The sequence below is a fragment of the Geospiza fortis genome, unplaced genomic scaffold, assembly GCF_000277835.1.
Source record: "Geospiza fortis unplaced genomic scaffold, GeoFor_1.0 scaffold54, whole genome shotgun sequence".
NCBI lineage: Eukaryota > Metazoa > Chordata > Aves > Passeriformes > Thraupidae > Geospiza > Geospiza fortis.
Window position 1 is genome coordinate 3594036 of NW_005054301.1, and position 20121 is coordinate 3614156.

General features: G+C 39.0%; 1 protein-coding gene across 2 annotated transcripts; it reads left to right on the forward strand.

The window, feature by feature from the left end:
- The first annotated feature begins 2461 nt into the window (after window positions 1-2461).
- On the forward strand, window positions 2462-19180 carry DIO2 (iodothyronine deiodinase 2). Of its 2 annotated transcripts, none has more exons than XM_031065775.1 (2): window positions 2462-3176; window positions 14007-14579. In XM_031065775.1, exons 1-2 carry the CDS (start codon window positions 2955-2957, stop codon window positions 14577-14579), a joined length of 795 nt encoding a protein of 264 aa, XP_030921635.1. In that variant the 5' UTR covers window positions 2462-2954. The 2 variants fall into 2 exon arrangements, with proteins under 2 accessions (XP_030921635.1, XP_005417500.2); XM_005417443.3 differs by having other exon boundaries at window positions 2463-3176; window positions 14007-19180.
- Window positions 19181-20121: the final 941 nt, after the last annotated feature.

Sequence of the window (20121 nt, forward strand, 5' to 3'; positions counted from 1 at the left end):
ATTGTGCCCTGCAAAGACAGGCTACTTCTGAAGACAGTAATGAGAAACATGAACTTTTTATATTTATTTACTCAAAAGATTTATGACTTTATGTTTGAATTAGGGAGTTATCATCCATTTTTTGACTGAAGCTCCCAATCACAATCAGTTGCAGCTCTGTTTAAGTCTATCCATGCAGTCAGCTTTATAGGCAAGAGAGGTGACACAGTAAATAGGAGCTACCACCAGTGCTTCATGGGCTTCCTGCTCAGTTCCCAATGCACTTCAAAGCTCTGTGGCTGTCTGGTCTCCAGCTGTCTTACAAACAACCTCTTCACCCATGAAGCATGCTGTGGGTAGGGGCAGTTGTTTCACAGGAACCCAGAATACATTGTGTTCCCAGGGTAAGTTCTTGCCTGACTTTACCTCCAGGGAACAGGAAGAGCCTGAGCTGGACTGTCCTCAGAGATGTTTGCAAACTGTTCTCAGAAACAATGGCTGATGATTCATCTGGCGCTGTCATCAACGATCTCCAGGCCTGCCGTTTAACAGACCTTCCCAAAATAAAGAAAGGGCACCTTCCCAGACAGAATCATGTATTTTTTTAGTAGTGAATCTACAGAGGAGTAGCTTAGGCTTAAGAGTGCTTGCAATCAAGTGATTACATATGCTTGCCCGAGGTCAGACAGTAAGCAAGTTTAGCAGCTCTGGGGACCCTTGTTCCTGTCTTGTGCTCACATGACATGAGCACACTGACTCATCCATGTGTGGGGATATATAAATGCCTTCTTATAACGTGTTTTTGCAAGTTTTAGTAATAAAGTCAGATCTGTGAGGCTGCAATCCTTCTATGGCAACAGAATACTGACATCACCAACATTTGACTTAAAATAGTTTAAAAAAGGAACTCAGTTTCTTTGTTTGTTTGTTTGTTTGTTTTGTTTATGCTAGTAATGCAGAAGGTCACTGGTTTAATGTGTGCAACCTTTTAAAGTTATTTCTATGAGTAAACATTTGCTGGAAAATATCCTGTCTGGGTGATATTTTTCGAGAATGCCTGAAATTAAGCTACCTAAACAAACTTTGGTGAGAAGAAGACAAGACATGGGGTGGCTTTTCTGGAAGTGTACATCCTAGTATAATGACAAGCCAAGTGATATTACAACGTCTGAAAATTAAAGACCCCAGAGAAAGGAAGACTGATGGTGTTTACCTTCTGCATTTGCTAGCAGTGAAAGGATAGTGATGACTGATGAAGACTAAGATATATTAATGAAGTAGCTTGTACTTCTCATCAAGGATGTGAGCTGACAGAGGCTAGATATCATGCTGGCATCTCTGGGAGTGAAATGTATCCAGGGAAGAGATCCTAGTCAGCACACAGTGAAGACATCCACTAAAACCCAAACTTATGGATGTCTGCAACAGCAAATTAGTGAAATATTTCCCTAAGGGATTTAGAACCATGTCTACTATAGCTCCCCAAAAAATCCTGTGAGAAGAGGACTAAGTATTGGACTAAAAAGGTGAAAGAAAGAGAAGTGCAAATGAACAAAAAACCTTCAGCATGGGGCTGAAGTTGTTAAAATACCAATGGCTCTGCTGGAGGAAACTTCTATTTTGTTTTACAAGCTTTTAACCAAAAGCTAGTTACCCTAATATTAAATAGGAATATTAAAGTCCTTGAAGCTCAGTTGATTTAACATCATTTAAGGCTAAAGCATATATTTTTTAGGCAGGGAACTTTAGCTTCAAAAACCCAAATCCATAAAAAAATTATTTTCTCTCTTTCTTATCTCCTTCTCTTACACATCAGTAGATGAAGTCAGTTATAGGTGTTCACTTATGTTACCAAGAAAGCAATATAAGATATTTATACTGGTGCTTCAGGCAGGTGGGAGAAAAATTACAGAAATGTGCTCTTTCTTGGGATGCATCAACTGACAAAAGCAAAAAGGACAAAGAAAATAAACCAGTCAGGAGAAAAAAAACCTATTGATAACAAAATTCTCTGTTGCTGTGTCATCTTCCATGTCACATGAAAATACTTCTTCCAAAATTTGGAAGAATGTTGTAAGAACATTCAGAAACATATTGGATTTTTTCTTTCTCCTTTTCAAAGCAAAGCAAAGTTCCACCCTTGCTCTCTGTCTCTCTTTTTTTCTCCTCTCTCTTAAGGGGAAAAAAAAAGTTTTGAGAATTTCATTTTTTCTATTCACTGCAGTCCTGGCCAAAGTAAAGCCCTCTTTTACATTGACGTCAAGATCTTTACTAAGATTAGGGTTTCATTTCTCTATTGCAGCAATTAGCTAGGGAATGTATAAAAGGCTTCAGGGAAGCAAGCTAGGACTCCAGAGGGGAGAGCACTTTGCACCATAGGCAGATAGCAAAGAGAGAGTGCGAGAGGAGGAAGGCAGGAATACAGAGACGCCGAGTAGGAGGGGGGGACGGGGGAGGCTGAGAGGGAAAGGGAGGGAGGGAAGCAGGGAGGAAGGAACAGAAAGTTTATGTTCATAAACCTTTTATTTTTTCAAGTATTGTTGCACCTAGTAGCTAGCTTTACTGACACAGAAATGAGAGGTTTGTTCAGTGCTTAAATATCCGAGAAACAATGGGATAGTGCAGGAAAGTTAACAATTAACAGTCTCAGCTTAAATTTTGTAACTGCAGGGAACTGGAAAAACAGCTGCCTCTCTCTTCAGCAAAATCAGGTCTCCTGGTTAAGAGAAGATTTTAGATTTTTTTGTTAACATCTAAATTTCTGAAAATTAAGCAGCTTGCATTTGAATGAATACCGTGCAGTTATGGTTTTAACCAGCCTGCTCATACTTAACTATCTCTGCTTATTTTAAATAGAGCAGTTGTGAAAGGGGTAATGAGGCTTTTGAAATGCCTTTTGCTTTACTCTTTTAAATGAGGGTACAGAGCAATAAAGCCAGCTGAAGGTATCCGGCTGAGGAGAAGCAGCGAGGAAGATGGGTCTGCTAAGTGTGGATTTGTTGATCACGCTTCAGATCTTGCCGGTCTTTTTCTCCAATTGCCTCTTTCTCGCGCTCTATGACTCTGTGATTCTCCTGAAGCACATGGTTCTGTTCCTGAGCCGCTCCAAGTCTGGGCGCGGTGAGTGGCGGAGGATGCTGACCTCGGAGGGACTGCGCTGCGTCTGGAACAGCTTCCTCCTGGACGCCTACAAGCAGGTGAGGAGCCCCGGGGACCGGGACAGCGGGGCCAGGGCGGCTCGGCTCGGATCAGCATCCCGCTTGGCAGCGGGGAAGGGGAGGGAATGACTGGGGGGTGCAAACTATCACCTAGCTCATGTAAAGTCTGGTGGAGAAGTATAAACTGAAAGGAGCGGGATTTGTAAGTCGGGGTTAAGGATTCGTGAAATTCTGGAGCTGCTGAATCCCTCTGCTAGCTCTCTGTGCAGCCTTGGCCATGTCTCTTAGTTTAGGCGTGCCTCAGTTTCCCCAAGAGCATGAATAATAATCTGCATGTTTTTGAAGTATTTCAAGGTCTTCGTTTAAGAGTAATTGTAAAATGCTCTAGGTGTTTTCACAGCTGTAGTTTATTATTGCCATGTGAGAGCCTCAGATATTATAAAAAGACTGCATCTTCAGATAGAGCTCTACATAGATAGACGTTAGCTGTGTAACTAGAGTAAAATATAATTTACCTAGAGTAAAATATAGAAATGAACCATTGTCATCACACTGGCATTTTCTATTACTCATATGTTAACTTTTATATTGGAGGAGGTATCCAAGTAAAACTGTGCACCTTTTTCCTTCATGAAAGCAGTGACAGAAGGACATGTCAGAGACTAAAAATGAACTTGACTAGCTGTCGGACAGCTGCCTGGTGATTTAAGTTAATAAAGCTAGTAACAGTTATGCAACATGTACTTTTCTTTTCCTTTTAAGATTTCTTACAAACATTACCCAGTGGTACTGCCCAGGTCTCATGAGGTAGCTGGAATTCCCTTTTATAGATTGAAAAGGTGAACCCAAAACCATGAAATTTCTTGCACAGACCACCCAGTTAGTAAGTAGAACTGGATTCAGAGCTCTGTGGCTCAAAACAGTGCTTAGTCTGTTAATTTGTTGTCTTATTTAGACCATCTAATTTGACATACTCCATGTGATGTCACAGGGGTCCTGTCCAAATGATACTCTTCTGAAATACTTCTTTTTGTATTGCCTTCCCCCCAATTTGCTTTCACACCTCTACAATAGCCTTTGTATTTGCTCTTATCTAAAAATGTGAAGAGCTGGTGATGCTGGTGTTTGCTGGCTTTGTGATATGGAATACCATCTGCTTTGCCTGAAACTTAAGCCATGGGGACATTAATTTTCAGTGTAAGACAAATATAAATAACTTTAGCTTTTGCCAAATGGGTCAACCTCTTACTGCAACCCAGGAATCATCCAGCTGGCTACCCAAATAAAATAATGCTGAATGAAGCCCACTATTTTCTTAGCCCTTCTTGTCTTTGTTTTTATTGTCTTCATAGACATTAAGTAAGTACATTTTACAGTGGCCTTGTTAAATGGGTCACTGAACACAATTGTTCCCATTTTACAGGCAAGGCAGGACAGTTAACACATGACTTGGTCAAGGCTCCAGTAGAAGTTGGTAGCACAACTCTTCAACAGTCAAGCTTTGAGTTCCCATATTTGCAACCTATTATGTGGCCTGGGGTCTGGAGAATTTGTGAAGCTATAGGAGACCTTATATCCATGAGATACTTTCAATCTCTTTTTGCTTAGATGGCACACAATTATTTAAAATTAAGATATTGCATGCCTTTCTGTAGTCTCCAAAGTCATGCTTTGCCTTTCAGTATCATGATGTTAACCATGGGAGTGACAGGTATGGTGACTCTGCTATTTTTGGTGTTGGCAGTGAAACTCATACCTTGAACTTTGGTAATTTTATTCTCTCCCTTATCATGATTAAATCACCTGTGTTGTTCAGGTCGATCAGGCCATAAGGTTCCAAGAATAAACTCTGTGCCTCAATGAACTCAGCAGAAAAATGCATATAAACACAACCAAATTTTATCACCTTGTTCCAAAAAGAGGAAAAAGTCCATTCATAGTAGCTATGCTTAACACAAAATGAATTGACCAACAATTCATGGAAAGACTATTTTGCTTAATAAAATTATGGGCCACAAGGACAGAATATCATTGGAAACTCTCGATTGTCACAGAAAGATAGATATAAAAATCAAATTGTAAAGGGGACAAAGTAAACTGAGGAGCAATATTGGAAGAAGACTCATCACCTCCACAATAGATGAGAATCTTTTGCTGCTTCTGTAAGGAAGAAATAGGAAAAAAAGTCTCATCTGAAAGTTGTACTAGTAGATTTGAAAAAGATTGAAACATATCCTGCTTTGTAACATATTTTAAAAAGCATGAGAAAGAGTGAAATATATCAAAGAATGTCCTACAAGGCAAATTTTTCCTTAAATCACCCTTTCTAAATCCTGAATAGAATTACCCTGTTGTGATATCTTACTCTGAGATAATAAGTGAGAAAATAAAATCTTATGGAAGCAGGGTACTATACAGCATGGCAAAACATAGCTGATAACATACCCATGATTGCTTGTTGCTCCAATTTACCAGCTGAAGCCAGGTATTAGCAAATGACTTTAAAAGGTACTTAAACTCATTCCACTGAGCAGAATTTATGAGAAAATCACCATTTTTCATGCAGAATAACAGAATTGCAGATGTCTGAGATAACCAGAGCCAGAATGCCAGTTAGCAGGAGACTGGATCAAAGAAGTAACTGTGCTTAGTTTTACTGTGTTTTGTGTCACTTACACAGAAGTCTTCCTGAGTACATTTCATAATGTTTTTCACAAAATTACTTTTACTTGTTGTAGAATTTCTATTCAAAGAAAAATTTATGGGAAGCTATTCCAGAAAAACACTGTAGGTAGACACTACATTCTGAATTAAGGTAAACTTATTACAAGAAAGTACCTTTGCCTCAAAAGCATGCATTGTCCCAGAATTCTTTTTTTTCCAAGGCTATTGTGTAGAAGATATGGTCTTGTAATTGTTAGAGTATATTTCAAAGAAGCTCTTCTGATTTACTTTCTTATTGTCTAGAAAACCTTATTAATATCTCATCCAAATGTCAACTTTTTTTGGCTTTTTGTTGTTATTAATTATTATTGCTCAAGATTTTTTGGTGAGGGCAATTATTTCATAGGCAAGATTACCTAGCAACAGTTGAAGATTTTAACATCATCAGTGGGAAAACAATGCAAAGTTTGTTGTATTGTATGTAGAGTATATTCAGTGTTCTTTTCTATTGGAACATTCGATATGACTGGTTTTCTCCACATTTTAAAGTCCTACTGGAATCAAAATAATTGTTTTTTTTGTTTCTTTTGATTTTTAATGTAAATGTTACTAATGAATAATATATTTCTTTTTACCTCCTTAGCTCTGAGTTCAATATCTGTCAGACTCAGTGTTGATATTGTCTACACTGCACCGGCTTTGTGATTTATAGACCATGCTCCTATTATTTTCCAAGAGGCAAGTGTGTCTTACATTACAAGGGAGTCTTTAGGACCAAACTAATCATCATAACAGAGATGACCAGAGCTCGTAGTCAAGTTGGATTAACTTTCTGTAATTGAAAGAGTGCAAATGTTCTAAATATTATATTTATATATGTATGTGTGTGTAGATATTTACAATTTTATATGTTTGCCTGTATAAAGATCTATATATACCTCTCTACCTCTATATATATATATTCATTTATGTATAAATAGGAAAAAGTACACATATGTAAGCATACACTTCCAGGAGTCAGTCCCTCTCATTTCTCCCTATGTGTATACAAATATATATATGTGTGTATGTACACATACATACAGCTATGAATGCAGTCACAGCTATTGATGAGAGTGAAAACCCATTACTTTTTGGGAGGGTGTTAGTGTATCCATGACTTACATAGGCCATTTCTACAAACGCCAGGGAGGTATTTGTTCCAGCTTAAAGCATGTATACTGAATGTATCACACATCTGCAAAAATCCAAAGAAAAAGCTGGAGAAGTTTTGAAAAAAGAATTTAAAAGCTTTTTTTTACCTGCTAAGTTCTGTGCTTTATTTAGTAGTGGGATGAATCTAAGATACCAAAGGTGAGAAATTGTTATCTTAAAATGCTTTTAAAATAGGTTAAGAAGTGGTTGTACCCATTAGAGATGCCCTACCCAGTGGTGAGCCCTTCTGCTGGAAGCTTTTCCAGTGCTAGATATGACTCTGTGTTTCAGCAAGGCAGAGCTGTCATTCATGGTCTCTAGTAGAAGGCTTTAATGTTATCCTTGAGGAAATCATCCCTCTTCTCCTCCTCAGTGTAGAGTAGCTGTAGGGAAGACCTGAACGGCCTCTCCCTGCAGCAGCCCAGTATTCAGGAATGCTGTGGTGTACCTATGGGGGCAACGTGCACAAGCACACACACAGAGATGTGTGTGGTGTGCGTCATGGGCCTCAGAGGGATGCTGGTAACTCCAGTGATAGATGGTGGTGGGTGTGTGTGTACTTGTACGGCTTTTTACTGTCTCTAGAATGGGCCAGCAGCAAGCTCTGGCATGACGGTCCCAGCACAGGGGAACGGCTGGCACAGGATCCCAGGCTCATGGCGTAGACCCAGCTCTGGATGTAGCAGCAAGTAGAGTGGTTCAGTAAACACCCAGTGAGATTTTCCTGGGTTTTCACACAGGCAGTTAAATTACCTTTGGCTGATTTTTCCTGCCTGGTAGGTAGACAATCTAAAATAAATCAGAATGCAAAGCAAAACACTCCCAAACCTTACATGTTAAATGCATGCTGAGCAACATCATCACAAAGATATATGTGAAAGTAATATAAAAGCATGGTCCTCTATCTGCTCTTTGGCTGTCCAGTAACTCTTTGCTTTTTGGGGAAATGTTTTAAAGGTTGAAAAAAAGACACAAGGTTCATACTTACTATTTGTATTTATTTTGTCTTGCAAGGTAAAGAAGTCTCTCTCCCTGCATTTGACAATGATAAAGGGAATCTGTGAAAGAAAGTCTGTTGTATAATTTCAGAGTGTAGAACTAGACATTGTGTGGTATTAAAAATATTTTATTGGCTTTACAAAGTTCAACTTTACCAGAATTGTTTTCATTGACATTTGCAAATGAAAACAATCTTGAAAGAAGTGAGAAAAACAAAACTGAAGCAAACCACAATTAAAACTTCTCCTGCAAAGTTGGGAATGTAAATTCAACAGGATTTGGTCTTGAAATTATAATTATTATTAAAAGTTTCTTATTATTACTAATATATAATCATGTTTGTTGTAGTTGTGTCTGAGGACCAACCTAGGCCAGACACCCATTGTACTAGGCAGTGTCCCAACAAAAGGAGCAGACAGCTGGTCCTATGGAACTTAAGAGTTCAAACATTCAAAACAGACAAAGAGTAGGAAAAGGAATATGAGGAGTTTTATCTCACATGGGCTCCTATCCCATTTCATTTTTCAGATCTACATTCAATTCTTCCACACCTCTTTGCACTGCTCCATTTTATGTGTGAAAAAATTACTGTAAGGAGTGCTATCCTTGTTGTCAAAGCTCTGTGAAAACCCATTTTGCTGTCATAGACACAAAAAATTAGCTAGTGGGCACTATTCAAGAAGAGGATCCTACATGGTTCTTGAGTGCTGGCTCTACCTCTCTGTCTAAACCACCACTGTGTATTCATACTCATAAAGCTGAGTAAACAAAAAAAAGTAAAAAAAGAATGGCAAACTGTCATCCAAATTAATATCAAATTCCCTTCAGGTGCTGAGTAACAAAATCTGGTGAAGGCCTCTGTCACATGAAGTTAGATCCTTGTGGCCAGGGTGTAGTTGGCCATGCTCTCATCTTGAGGGAAACATAAAGCCCTTAAGAAGCTTGCTCTTGGCTCCTCAATCACAGCAACTAAAATTAACTGTAAGAGCACAAGGCAAAAGGCTCCTTTATGCTTTCCTTGTGCCATGCATACTCATTTGTGGGACTGGTGGCTTTTAAATGGAGAGAGTAGCATTTGACTAGTTATTTTTATCTGGACTGTGCCTGGTTTGTTTGCCTCCCACTTCTCTTCATCAGCTCCACATACCTGATCCTAAATGAAAGACTCTGGGAAAGCCTGAGCCATTTCTAGTCTCTGCTCTCCAATTTGAGTAATTCAAGTTGCCACATTCCCAAGACAAATGAAGAACTTCTGCACCCTTACTCTACTCCAGACAAGGGTCTTCTGTGATTTTTGTCAACTGCACAACTCTGGGTCACGAAATAAGGAAAACAAAAATAATAGTTTGTAGAATTTGCCAACCAGAGTAAAATTATGATTTAGATGAAGCTACCTAGCTGAATGGGATCAAATCAAGGCAGAGAATTTTTAAAAAATGTTAAAGGCTGCAGGGATTCAGTTTATTAACAATCATTGTACTCCAGTCCCAAACACAACATGTCTGTATTCAAATGACTAATATCACAAGCTGTTAATTGTCTGGCAGCACCTATTTTTTTTAGGGGGTTGACACAACCTGATGAGTCTGCCAAACTGTATGAAAATCCCTAATGCAGGACATTTAAGCTGTATTCCAGTGCACAGGATCCCTGGAAGGTTATACTGAAAAGCAAAACAGGAAAAAAGAAAAGGCAAATGAGGAGACAATGTTTTGTCTGTGGGGCTTTACCTAGTTCTTATGGAAAATGTACTAAAAACTTAGCAGTATGTGCTATTTCTAGCCTGCAGTTTATGAATAGGGCTTTCTCTCCTGCTCCTAAGTCTCCTTCATTTTGCAGGCTGTGAGCTAAAACATCAGCAATCTTGTTCCCTTTTCGCTTTGCACGCAGACTGAGAACAGGCTGTCAGGCAAACACAAAATTCTCACAAATGATGCGAGTCACTGCTTTGGTGTAGCTGCCTGCTCCTGCTGATGGCAGGACTGGCTCAGGCAGATTTGGTTGGCCTACCTTGCGTGTCCCAAGCAGACTGTGTGGGAGGGGATGCCTGCGTGCTGCTCAGTTGCCGCCTCATTCAGAAGGCTGGCAACAAATGGCCAAATATTCACGCACAAAAGTACGTGATTATGGAAATGCTGGATTGCGTGTGAGGGGAATTCTGCTGGTTTGTTTCTCAGAATTTATATTTTGCCTGCCTTTGTGTAGGATTTCAAAAGCAGTTTGGCTGAATACATGAGTGTTTTTGTTTGTTTTCTCATTGCGTTGATTTTCTTTTCCAAGAGCTATTTTTTCTTTCAATAAATAACAACAAAGAAGATGGCCAAGGCCTACAATGCAGATGATCAGCAAGGATGATATTGTCATCCTGTGTCAATCGGTTCAGAGTCTGGTGAAATAAACAGTCCCTTGGGAACGTCAGGGCTTCATCAACACCAATTAGTGGATCTGCCGCTGCTGCTTATGTTTAAGCATTAACGACTGGGCAGGGCTGCTTTTTGGAGTGCCTGACACTGGCATGGAACAAGGCACCGACCTAATTACTTCTCTACAAGAGCAGAAAATGCCTCGTGAATGCCTGCTTGGCAAGGATGTCTCATTAAGGGGAAAAACCCAACACAAGCACTCCTAGAAACAAAAATTAAAATTATAGGTAACCTGCGGCCATGAGACTTCCTTCATGGCTGTGGGAAATGAAGAGAAACTACTGTAAGGTGTTGTATAGATGGATAAAGGCTTCTTTGTACTTTGTTTCCTAACTCCATCTATTTTTATAGTCCATAAGAAGTATGAGAGGCAGAATGCAAACTTGCATTGTTGACGAACAGAAAATATATTGTCATCTTTGGTGTCAATGTTAAATAGGGCTTGAAGGGCATTCCCATGTTGGTGTCTGTTGGAAGTTGTTTTGTTATATATAGCCTCTCTTTCTGCTTAAAACGGTCAAGAAGCAAACTGTGGTTTCCCAGTTCAAGAGTGGTGGCTAGATATTTTCAGTCATGATATTTTGTTAAAATAAAACCTGAGGAGTAAGTAGAAGCAACTGTTCAGATGTTTCTCTGGTCCTCCGCAGCTCTGTTCCTTCCTGACTTATAGGTGCTTCTTTTTACCTTTATTGTTCTTCTCCTTCGAAGAGTGACAGCGAATACAAGAAATTAATTGTGTTGTTTAATTGTGATTTTTGAGATAAATTACATGTCATTGCTTCTTTTCTTTGACTGGATGAGAAAACACTTTTAAATACTGAGGCCCACTATTCATCCAGGGTGTTGGGTGAAGTACAAATACTTACACGTCAGGCTTTGCCCAAAAGCCACATTTTCAGCAAGCTATCTCTGAAAAAGTGTATGGTAGTTCAGGAACAGTTAAGCTTTCTAGGTGAAGAGGGATCTAGTGTTTGTGTAGATATGCATGTGTTGTGTTTCTTGAGATGTCCCTTCTTTTGGTAGCCATCAATTTATCACAAATTGCTGAATTGTTTAATTGGCTTCTGGATTGAATGCAGCTCTCAGGGTGATTATATGGACGCCACATGATTTGACCTGTGTATTTCTTTGTTCAAGAGCAGCCTTTTACCTTACTCCTGCTTTATCTAGCTTACATCACAGAATGGAAGAGAGAAATGATCAACAGTTGAACAGAAGACTACGTGCTCAGGTGCAGGTAGCCTTAAAATGCTGTAAGATGCTTAATGCTACTTCTTAGATGCAAGAGCCTGAGTTGCTGAGCCTGCCTCTCCAGACAGATAATTTCTTCTCAGAAATTGGGATATAGTTATTTTCTTTCTTTGAGTTCAGTGGACAGTACACTCATACATCAGGTCCTAAACTCAGCTGTTTCAAGCTGTTTTCAAAGGCGAAGCACAAAGCTTTTTTTAAAACTATTACCAGTGCTCTAGCAGAGAGCAATGCTGCAGATGAAGGTTTACAGGGATGGGGCCAAAAGTGCCTTTGCTTTTCCAGAGCATCCTTGTTTCTCTTGACTGCTGCAGCTGCATGTCCTCTGCTTCCAGTGGCATGATCGCCACATACTTGGCCTGGTGAGATTTGTGGGTCTCAGGCCATGTTTCTTCTGTGGTTCTCTTCCTTGCTGATCTCTGGGTGAGAATGGTAGCATGGTTGTGTTTCAATTTGCCCTATCAAAAAGGGTCAGAATAATGCTCCTAATCGTGTGCCAACATGCTGAGACATTCTAATATAGCTGTAAAATCTGGAAGCATTAATGGCTGCGCCTTACAAACTTTTCTTTGATTAGACTCTTGCTTCTGTTGTTATTCTGATGAAATAGTGCAGAGCCATGACTAACTGCAGTTTTGTTCAAGATAGTCAGGTTTCTGAGGGAGAAATGGAGGATCCAGTATCAGCAATCTACTTGCCTTTGGATCTGTGTTCAGCAGCAACTGCACGAGTTCAGTATTCAGCTGTTGACTCAGCTTCTTACTGCATCTAACTCCTGTATTGCATCTGATACCCAATAATGCAATGTAAAATAGAAGTGCACCAAAAATGAGTTATTTATTCAGTCTTTACACAGTTCTCATCTGTAGACTTTAATTGCAGTGTAGCTTCAGAAAAAAATACATAAAATGTTAAAGACTTTGGCCCTGTGTGTTTCCTTCAAAGCAACAATTCTGAACTTAATCAAATAGTCAGTGGACAGAGAAAGAAAGAGTCAGGAAAATACAAAAGGATCATTGCATTGCTGTACTAGAGGCTGATGTTAAAGACTGAGGAATAGGAATTTCTGAGGCAGAGCTCATTAAAAATTAATTGCATTGTGCAATAATGTTTAGTGCTTGTATAGTAGTTATCAGCTAAGGATCTTTGAGACCTCTGCAGGCTCCACCTTATTCTGTGATTGCCTCCTGTGAGTTGCTTTTATTCTGTCTTTTGTTCTGTAGACATGCAAACAGAAATGGTCAAGCAAAATGACCTTTCCACCACTGACTGCTGAGTCTGAATTAGATCTGGAGTTGGAAGCTGAGAACGGTTAATTTTCACCTCATCTTACTTCAGCCATGATATAAACTTTCCCCTTTTCCTGCTGGATTTTTTCCCCCAGTTATCTTGTACAGAAACATTGCAGTAGAAGGAAATGTGTCACTCAGTCACTGATGAAATTACCACAAAGGGGTTAGAAAAATTTTAGAGAGCACAATCTTGAATGATTCACTGGTCAAAGCAGTGTATATATTAAGTGGGCATTTGCAGAGATCTCTTGTGTTTGGTACTCCTGAGTATTTTCATTCTTGGACTGCAGGATGAAAGAGAATACATTAAGCTGCAAATCTCTCAAAATTGAGAGGCACTGTGTGTGTTGTGAAAATCAGGAATATAATGCAGAATGATTTTTGAGAATTGGAAAAATGGCTTGAACTGTAGTCTGTGGGCTGAAAAGAGACCTAGGCTTTGTAACACTTTACTAGCTAATCTCTAATCAACAGGCTACTGTTTTTCCAAAACAATCATGGTGTCTCATAAAAAGCAAAGATCTAAAATATATAAACAGGTGTAGTCTGTGAGCTACTTCATTATCCAAAGTAGTTGTCTGATTATACTAAAAATTAGTGAAAATACTGTTGAAGTTTTGAATAGTCAGCTTCAAGGATGATGTGAACCAAGTGGAGAGAACTAATGGAAAATGCCAGTGGAGAAAAAACCCCATGTGTTGCAGAGGAAAGTTAGAAGAAATTTGAGGTAGTCTGTCTGAAAGCAAAGTCTCCAAATACATAAGGGTGGACAGGACCAAGTACATAGTGGACAGGACAGACCTCTTATCAAATTTTCTAACCTTAATGAAGTAGCATATTTGTCAGAAATGCCACATTTTCCTGAACTGTGAGCGCAGGTGGACAAGATGACTGTTTTGGAGGTGCTGCTTTTGATGATTTGCTCTGCTCCCATGTGACTTGTTAGGTGTACTCTGAACAAGTGACTCTTTGAAGAAAGTATTCATAAGGATACTGCCCAAGCAAGTCACACTAACTTGCCATGTTTTAATTTGTTCTGCCATCAGGTCAAACTGGGAGGAGAAGCCCCAAACTCCAGTGTAATCCACATAGCCAAGGGCAGTGACGACAGCAGTGGCAGCTGGACGAATGTTGGTGGCAAATGCGGAACCAAATGCCACCTTCTGGATTTTGCCAACTCAGAGCGGCCACTGGTGGTCAACTTTGGCTCAGCTACCTGACCCCCGTTCACAAGCCAGCTGTCAGCCTTCAGCAAGCTGGTGGAGGAGTTCTCTGGTGTGGCTGACTTTCTGTTGGTCTACATCGATGAAGCTCACCCATCAGATGGCTGGGCTGCGCCTGGAATCTCTCCCTTTTCATTCGAAGTTAAGAAACACAAAAGCCAGGAAGAGAGATGTGCAGCTGCTCACCAGCTCCTAGAGCACTTTTCCTTGCCACCTCAGTGCCAAGTGGTGGCTGACTGCATGGACAACAATGCCAATGTGGCCTACGGGGTTTCATTTGAGCGAGTATGCATTGTGCAGAGACAAAAAATTGCCTACCTGGGGGGCAAAGGCCCCTTTTTCTACAACCTTCAAGAGGTCCGGCTTTGGCTGGAGCAAAACTTCAGCAAAAGATGAAATCCATTCTCCACGGGAGTTAGGTCAACTGATGTGTCCCTTTAAGGTGATGCAAAAGGGAAAAAAAGAAAACATATGCTAGTTTGAATAAAATCTTTCAGAAGATTGCAGGAGAACACATTTGATAACAATGTCAAGTGAATGTTAACTAGGAAAAGAAAATAAAACAAAAATCTAGCTCCACAGAAACATTGTCAAGTGAAAAAAAAATCGCACTCCTGCTCTTGCTATGGGACAGAAGAGGTGAACAGGCTTCTCCAAAAAGGTGCTGCTGGCAAGCAGGTAGGGTGTTAGGTAAGACCTGTTTCCCAGAAGCCCCAGTCCTGGGGTGAGGCACAGAAAGCGTTTCTGCTTGGAAGGCATTCCATGGAAAGGCAATGCTGTATATTTCATCAGAAATGCTTCTTTACCCCCTGTGGCCAATGCAAGGAACCGGAGAGGAGCAGGGGTTTTGCCATTGCTTTGCATACAAATGCAGTGCAGTGCGGCGATTTTCCTACCTTGGTAGAACATTTATAGTTCAGAGACTTCAGGAACCACATGCAGGCTGGCACAGGCAGACTGGCTGCTCAGAGCAAGATGAACCTTTGTCTGCTGGTATTTGTACTCTCTGTGGACACCTCTGCACAGCATATTAACTATGTAATGCTACCTTGCATGTATGTATCCAGTGTGCAGGCCTGTGCCTGCTGAGAAAGGTGTTAAAATCTATGGAGTTGGACCAAAAAGACAAAGGTGATCAAATAAGCCCATTACCATCTGAAAACTGAAATACCTGGAGTAATTATAACACAACATTGAGAATCATCTAGAGCATGCATCATGAGACAAATCTCAGCTGATATCAACCAAACCCTTGGTTCTGAGAGCTGACAACACACATTTATCAATGTTCTCTGGTTTTCATCTCTGTTTCTTTACCCACCTCCACCTCTTTCTGTCTAGCAATAGGATTAAAGGTAATTTCACTTTTTGCTTTAAAAAAAGTAACTGATTTCTCTCTTTTTTTTTTCAATGTGACCTTGCAGGTATATTTTGGGGACAGGAGAACTTATGCACAATTTTACCTCATTGAAATGGAAACCTATCCTGTCACTTTCCCTGTTAAATGTAGTCATGCTGCCTTTCTTAGATACCTGAACCTTGTTTATATCTATGTTAACCTGAAAGTTAAGTTGTTTGCAGCCTTGATTGGCTGCAGTTCTGCTACTGGATGAGCTGATAGTCTGTTTTGCTCATGTTCTTGAAAATCTTCCCAGAAGAGAAACAGGGAGGACAAATATTTGAATTAATGTAAGTGTAAAAGATAGCAGAATTTTCATATGAATCCATATGATTGTTATGTCGAAAGAGATACTGTGAACTTAGAGTACACATTAAGTTTAGGTATTTCTAAAACTAAAATTATTTAATCAAGCTTGATGAAGAGGCAGATTTACAATGAGCTAACCTATTAGAGCTGATAAATGAAAACCCATATGGAGATGGACTATCCAAGTTTTCTCTCATCTTTGGCAGAAACGTGAAACAGATAAAATAAGCGGCAAAAATCAAATTAGTTCTTAGTTTCTCATCCTGTCCATCATCAGGAATATAACGTGTTGATGCTGATACAGGAAAGAATGGAAAATACATAAATGTTTTAATTTTCACAATGCCCATTACTATTGTGTATTTCTTCTAGCTTGGCTGTTGGTCAACTTAGCCAATGTAGGAGGAATTCGGAAATGTGTTTTCAAGCACAGATCTGAAATAATGACAGTAACATGGGTAATTTCTCCTGTACTCAGGTTCATGCTTCCCATTCTTCTCACATTTTCCTCCACACTGTTAGACATAGATACACATGCACTTACACAGTTGGTAATGTGCACTGAAGAAGGGTGTAAAGAGTAGCTGTGAGATCTCCTAGTGAGCCCCACTTCTCAGAAGGCCTGTGTCTCTCTGTGTGTGCATTTATATATGCAGCCATGTGTATATAATACATTTTTATATGTGTGTATATATATGTGTGTGCACGTATAAATGATGTCTAAGACCACTAATAATCATTATCCTGTCCTACCATTCATTAATGTTACTGTAAATCATCGCTCAATGCAGAAGATTGTTACAGATCTTCATGACTAACTGGGATATATAACTGAATTTTAAAAACCTGTTATCATAGAAACAGTAACATAGCCAAACTACATGGTTTATTTAATCCAGTGTCCTACCTCTGACTGTATCAGATGCTTCAGGGGAAGGTGCAATAATTTTTAACTTAGAGAATTTTTATTGGCTTTAGCCCATATTGTTTTTGCCTCATCTGAAGTGACTGTTGATGTCTCATCATGCCTCATGAGAGGCTGATTCTGGGTATTAAGATTTAAATACTTTCTGAGGTGGGGATTACTAAAATTAAAAAAAAAAATCTTTTGAGTTCAAAGAAAACCAAATGAAAACAGATTTTTTTCTTTCATATTTAAATAGGCTGCTTTTCAATGTCATTCTCATCTCTTGCTGTTATATGCTAAACCACTAAACATAAACGATCCCAATTTTTCTTCTCTACATTGGTCATTATATAATCTATATAGAAATTTGCATACATTTTGTTTGTTTAAGACAAACAATAACTCATATTCTTATACAGATTCATACTCTTTCCTTGTCTTTGAATCTCTTCTGTTTTTGCCACACTCTCCTTTTACTCGGGTGAGTAAAGATGTAGACATTAATGCAAGTGAAAATCTGTATTGATATACCCAGCACAGCATCTTTTCCTTATTATATCCTATTCTTCAGTCAGCTGAAACTTTTTTAATGCAGAGCAACTCCATAGCCTTTGTAAAACTTAAGCTAGTAAATCTTTTCTTCTTTTCCTCATTATACTGTTCAAGTCTGAACTGTTTATATGGGAAATGCTAGCCAAATGTTTAACACAGCTGCTGAAACATACCTTTAGTTCAGAGAAAAGAGTCGGAATTAGTAATTCAGTTTGTTAATACCCATTTGCATATCTAAAGTTACAATTACTTTTCAAGTCCATTCTCTCCTTTTTCCATTATTTTGTTTTGTAATTCATAGATGCCTCTTCATCACATAGTATACAGGAATTATAAAATTGGCTCCTGTAAAAGGGAAAAACACATTGATTTTCCAAAAGTAAAAATGCACAATAACTTCATTTTTTCTTGGCAACATGTACAACTGTCCTGCCTAAAATTTAAAGATATTCCAGCCTCACTGATTATCAAGACAGAAATATATTTTGCAAAATCTTGGGTTTCCCCAGAAACTTCTGGTCAGAAAGCAGGGCTTTCTTCAAAATAAAATGGGCATAAATGAAAAAAAAAGGAAAAGTATTTTCTAGGAGGCAGACATAATGACTTTTTTTTATTTTACAAAATTAAAACATTTTATTGAAAAGGTTTAAATGAAATGTCATCCCCAATTGATAATAAAAGTGGCCATATGTCACATATCCAAAATTGTTGTAACAGTTGTTTTGGGCCCAGGTAGAGATTTTACTACTTTTCTAGCCTTGTCTAGTCTGCTGTGAGACTGGATTTGCTTCTGTCTCTTTCTCATTGTGTCAGGGCACTATACCATATTACTTGAGGTGCTCCAGTGTGACATACATGTTGAGCAACAGCTCTGAAAGCATTCTGGGAGGCTACTGTATATAATAGAGGCAACAATACTGTGTCTCAACATTAGTATGGGAAACTTCCAGTATTTTTCATTTTGAGTAATGTAAAGCAATTCTGGGATATCATTCTACATTGTTCTGTGCTTAGCATCTGTATTTAGCACTGTATAAAAGGAATGTAAAACATTTTGTGCAGATGAGGAACTATAGCATTTTGCTCTTTCCTTGTGTAGACAATGACATAAATTTGAGGCAGCAGGGAAACATGCCCCGTCAATTAAAAATAAGAAAATATATATGAAATATGTTGTTGAACGTCTGTCTAAACACTCTGAAAAACAAAATACAGTGGTTTTTAGGAAGGTGATCTTGGTGGGGAAACCTACAACACTTCTCAAAAAGGTATTTGTGCTATGAATCCAGGTGTGTGCGGAGGGAAGTTATGTTTCTGCATGTGTAAAAGTGGCTTTTCTGTGATGTGGAGTATAGATTTAAGTTTAAGACTTTCATTCAGTACTATAACCAAAGCAATAAGAGGAGTCAGGTAGGGAATATTGGCCAGTTTTGTACAACCCGACACCATGTCTGTGACAAATCCATAATCAGTTGGGCCCAGCTTGGGAGTCTTCAGTGAAGAGGGATTGGGGTGAGACAGGGGAGGTTTGTGTGCTCATGAAGATGGCTAACAAAAGAGTGATTAACTCAGTTAGCTTTCAGATGCCCTCACACTGGCTTTGCCCTGTGCACCTCAGAGTGGCTGTATTTGAAAGAGGAGTCTCTTTGGGCCTGTCAGTAAGATCCCCGTGGTGTAGGTGCCTTTGTGTACTATGTGTGTGTCATTGTTTAAATGTCAGAAATACACTGCAGGAGAGCCAGCAAAATTTTGTTACAATATGGTGCTCCATGAAATGTGCTTTCTAGATTTGTTTTTCTTGTATTATAATAAATGATAATGGAAAATATACCTCTTCTGTGTTTTATTCTGATTGCTAATACACAGTGGAATCTTGACATTTGACCAAGGAAACTTAGACCTATATTTAATACAAAACGTTGTGCCACCCTGATTAGATCTTAAGCAATGCAAGCAAAGTTCCTTATAAGTGGTGGAGCTAATTTACTATCTGACTACTCTCAGCTTTTAAGAAAGGTAAAGGGGATGGAAACAGAGACCTACAAGGACAGTAGTTGAGTCTGCACAGAATTGTAGCGTTCAAAAAACAGAAGTGCTTGAAGAAAGCATGCCAAGCTGTATACAGCACATGAAACCTAGGCAAATTTGTTATGAATGCATGAGCTATAAACACCACTCCCACTTCAATGTACAGGCAAAAGATAAAAAAGCAAATTAAAACCACAGCTGAATAGCTGCTACAAGAAAAAAAACCTGAAAATGTGCAGCAACTTTTTAACAAACTCACTTTGTGATTTAATTGTATTTTAGAAATTCCCTCTTCTTTGTCATCTTTTGTTACAGTAGGTTTTATAGGGCCCTGCATCTAAAAACTGGTCTGAATATAGGTGAGAAAGAACAAAAAAAAAATCTGCAAAAGGAAGACCATGAAAAAGGTTATATCCTAGTACCCCAAACAGAATTATTCATTATGGTATACTTTATAGCCCTTGATACAAACAAATATCTCCCTCTAGATTATCTAGCTTGCATCACAAAAATAACCTCCAAAAGTACTGAAAGGAGAATTTTGAGTCAAGAGAATTTTCCTGCAGTCTGGTGTTCAGTGATTATAACCATTATATCAACTGTTGCTATAAGGAGGTACTCAGTTGTGGGCGGATAGAATGTAAGAAAATAAAGATAGTGCAGAAGGTAGTCTCACACCTGAGGAGTTGCAGCTGTACTAATCACCAAAGATTAGGAACAGGCCTGCCCTTAATAGGCCACAG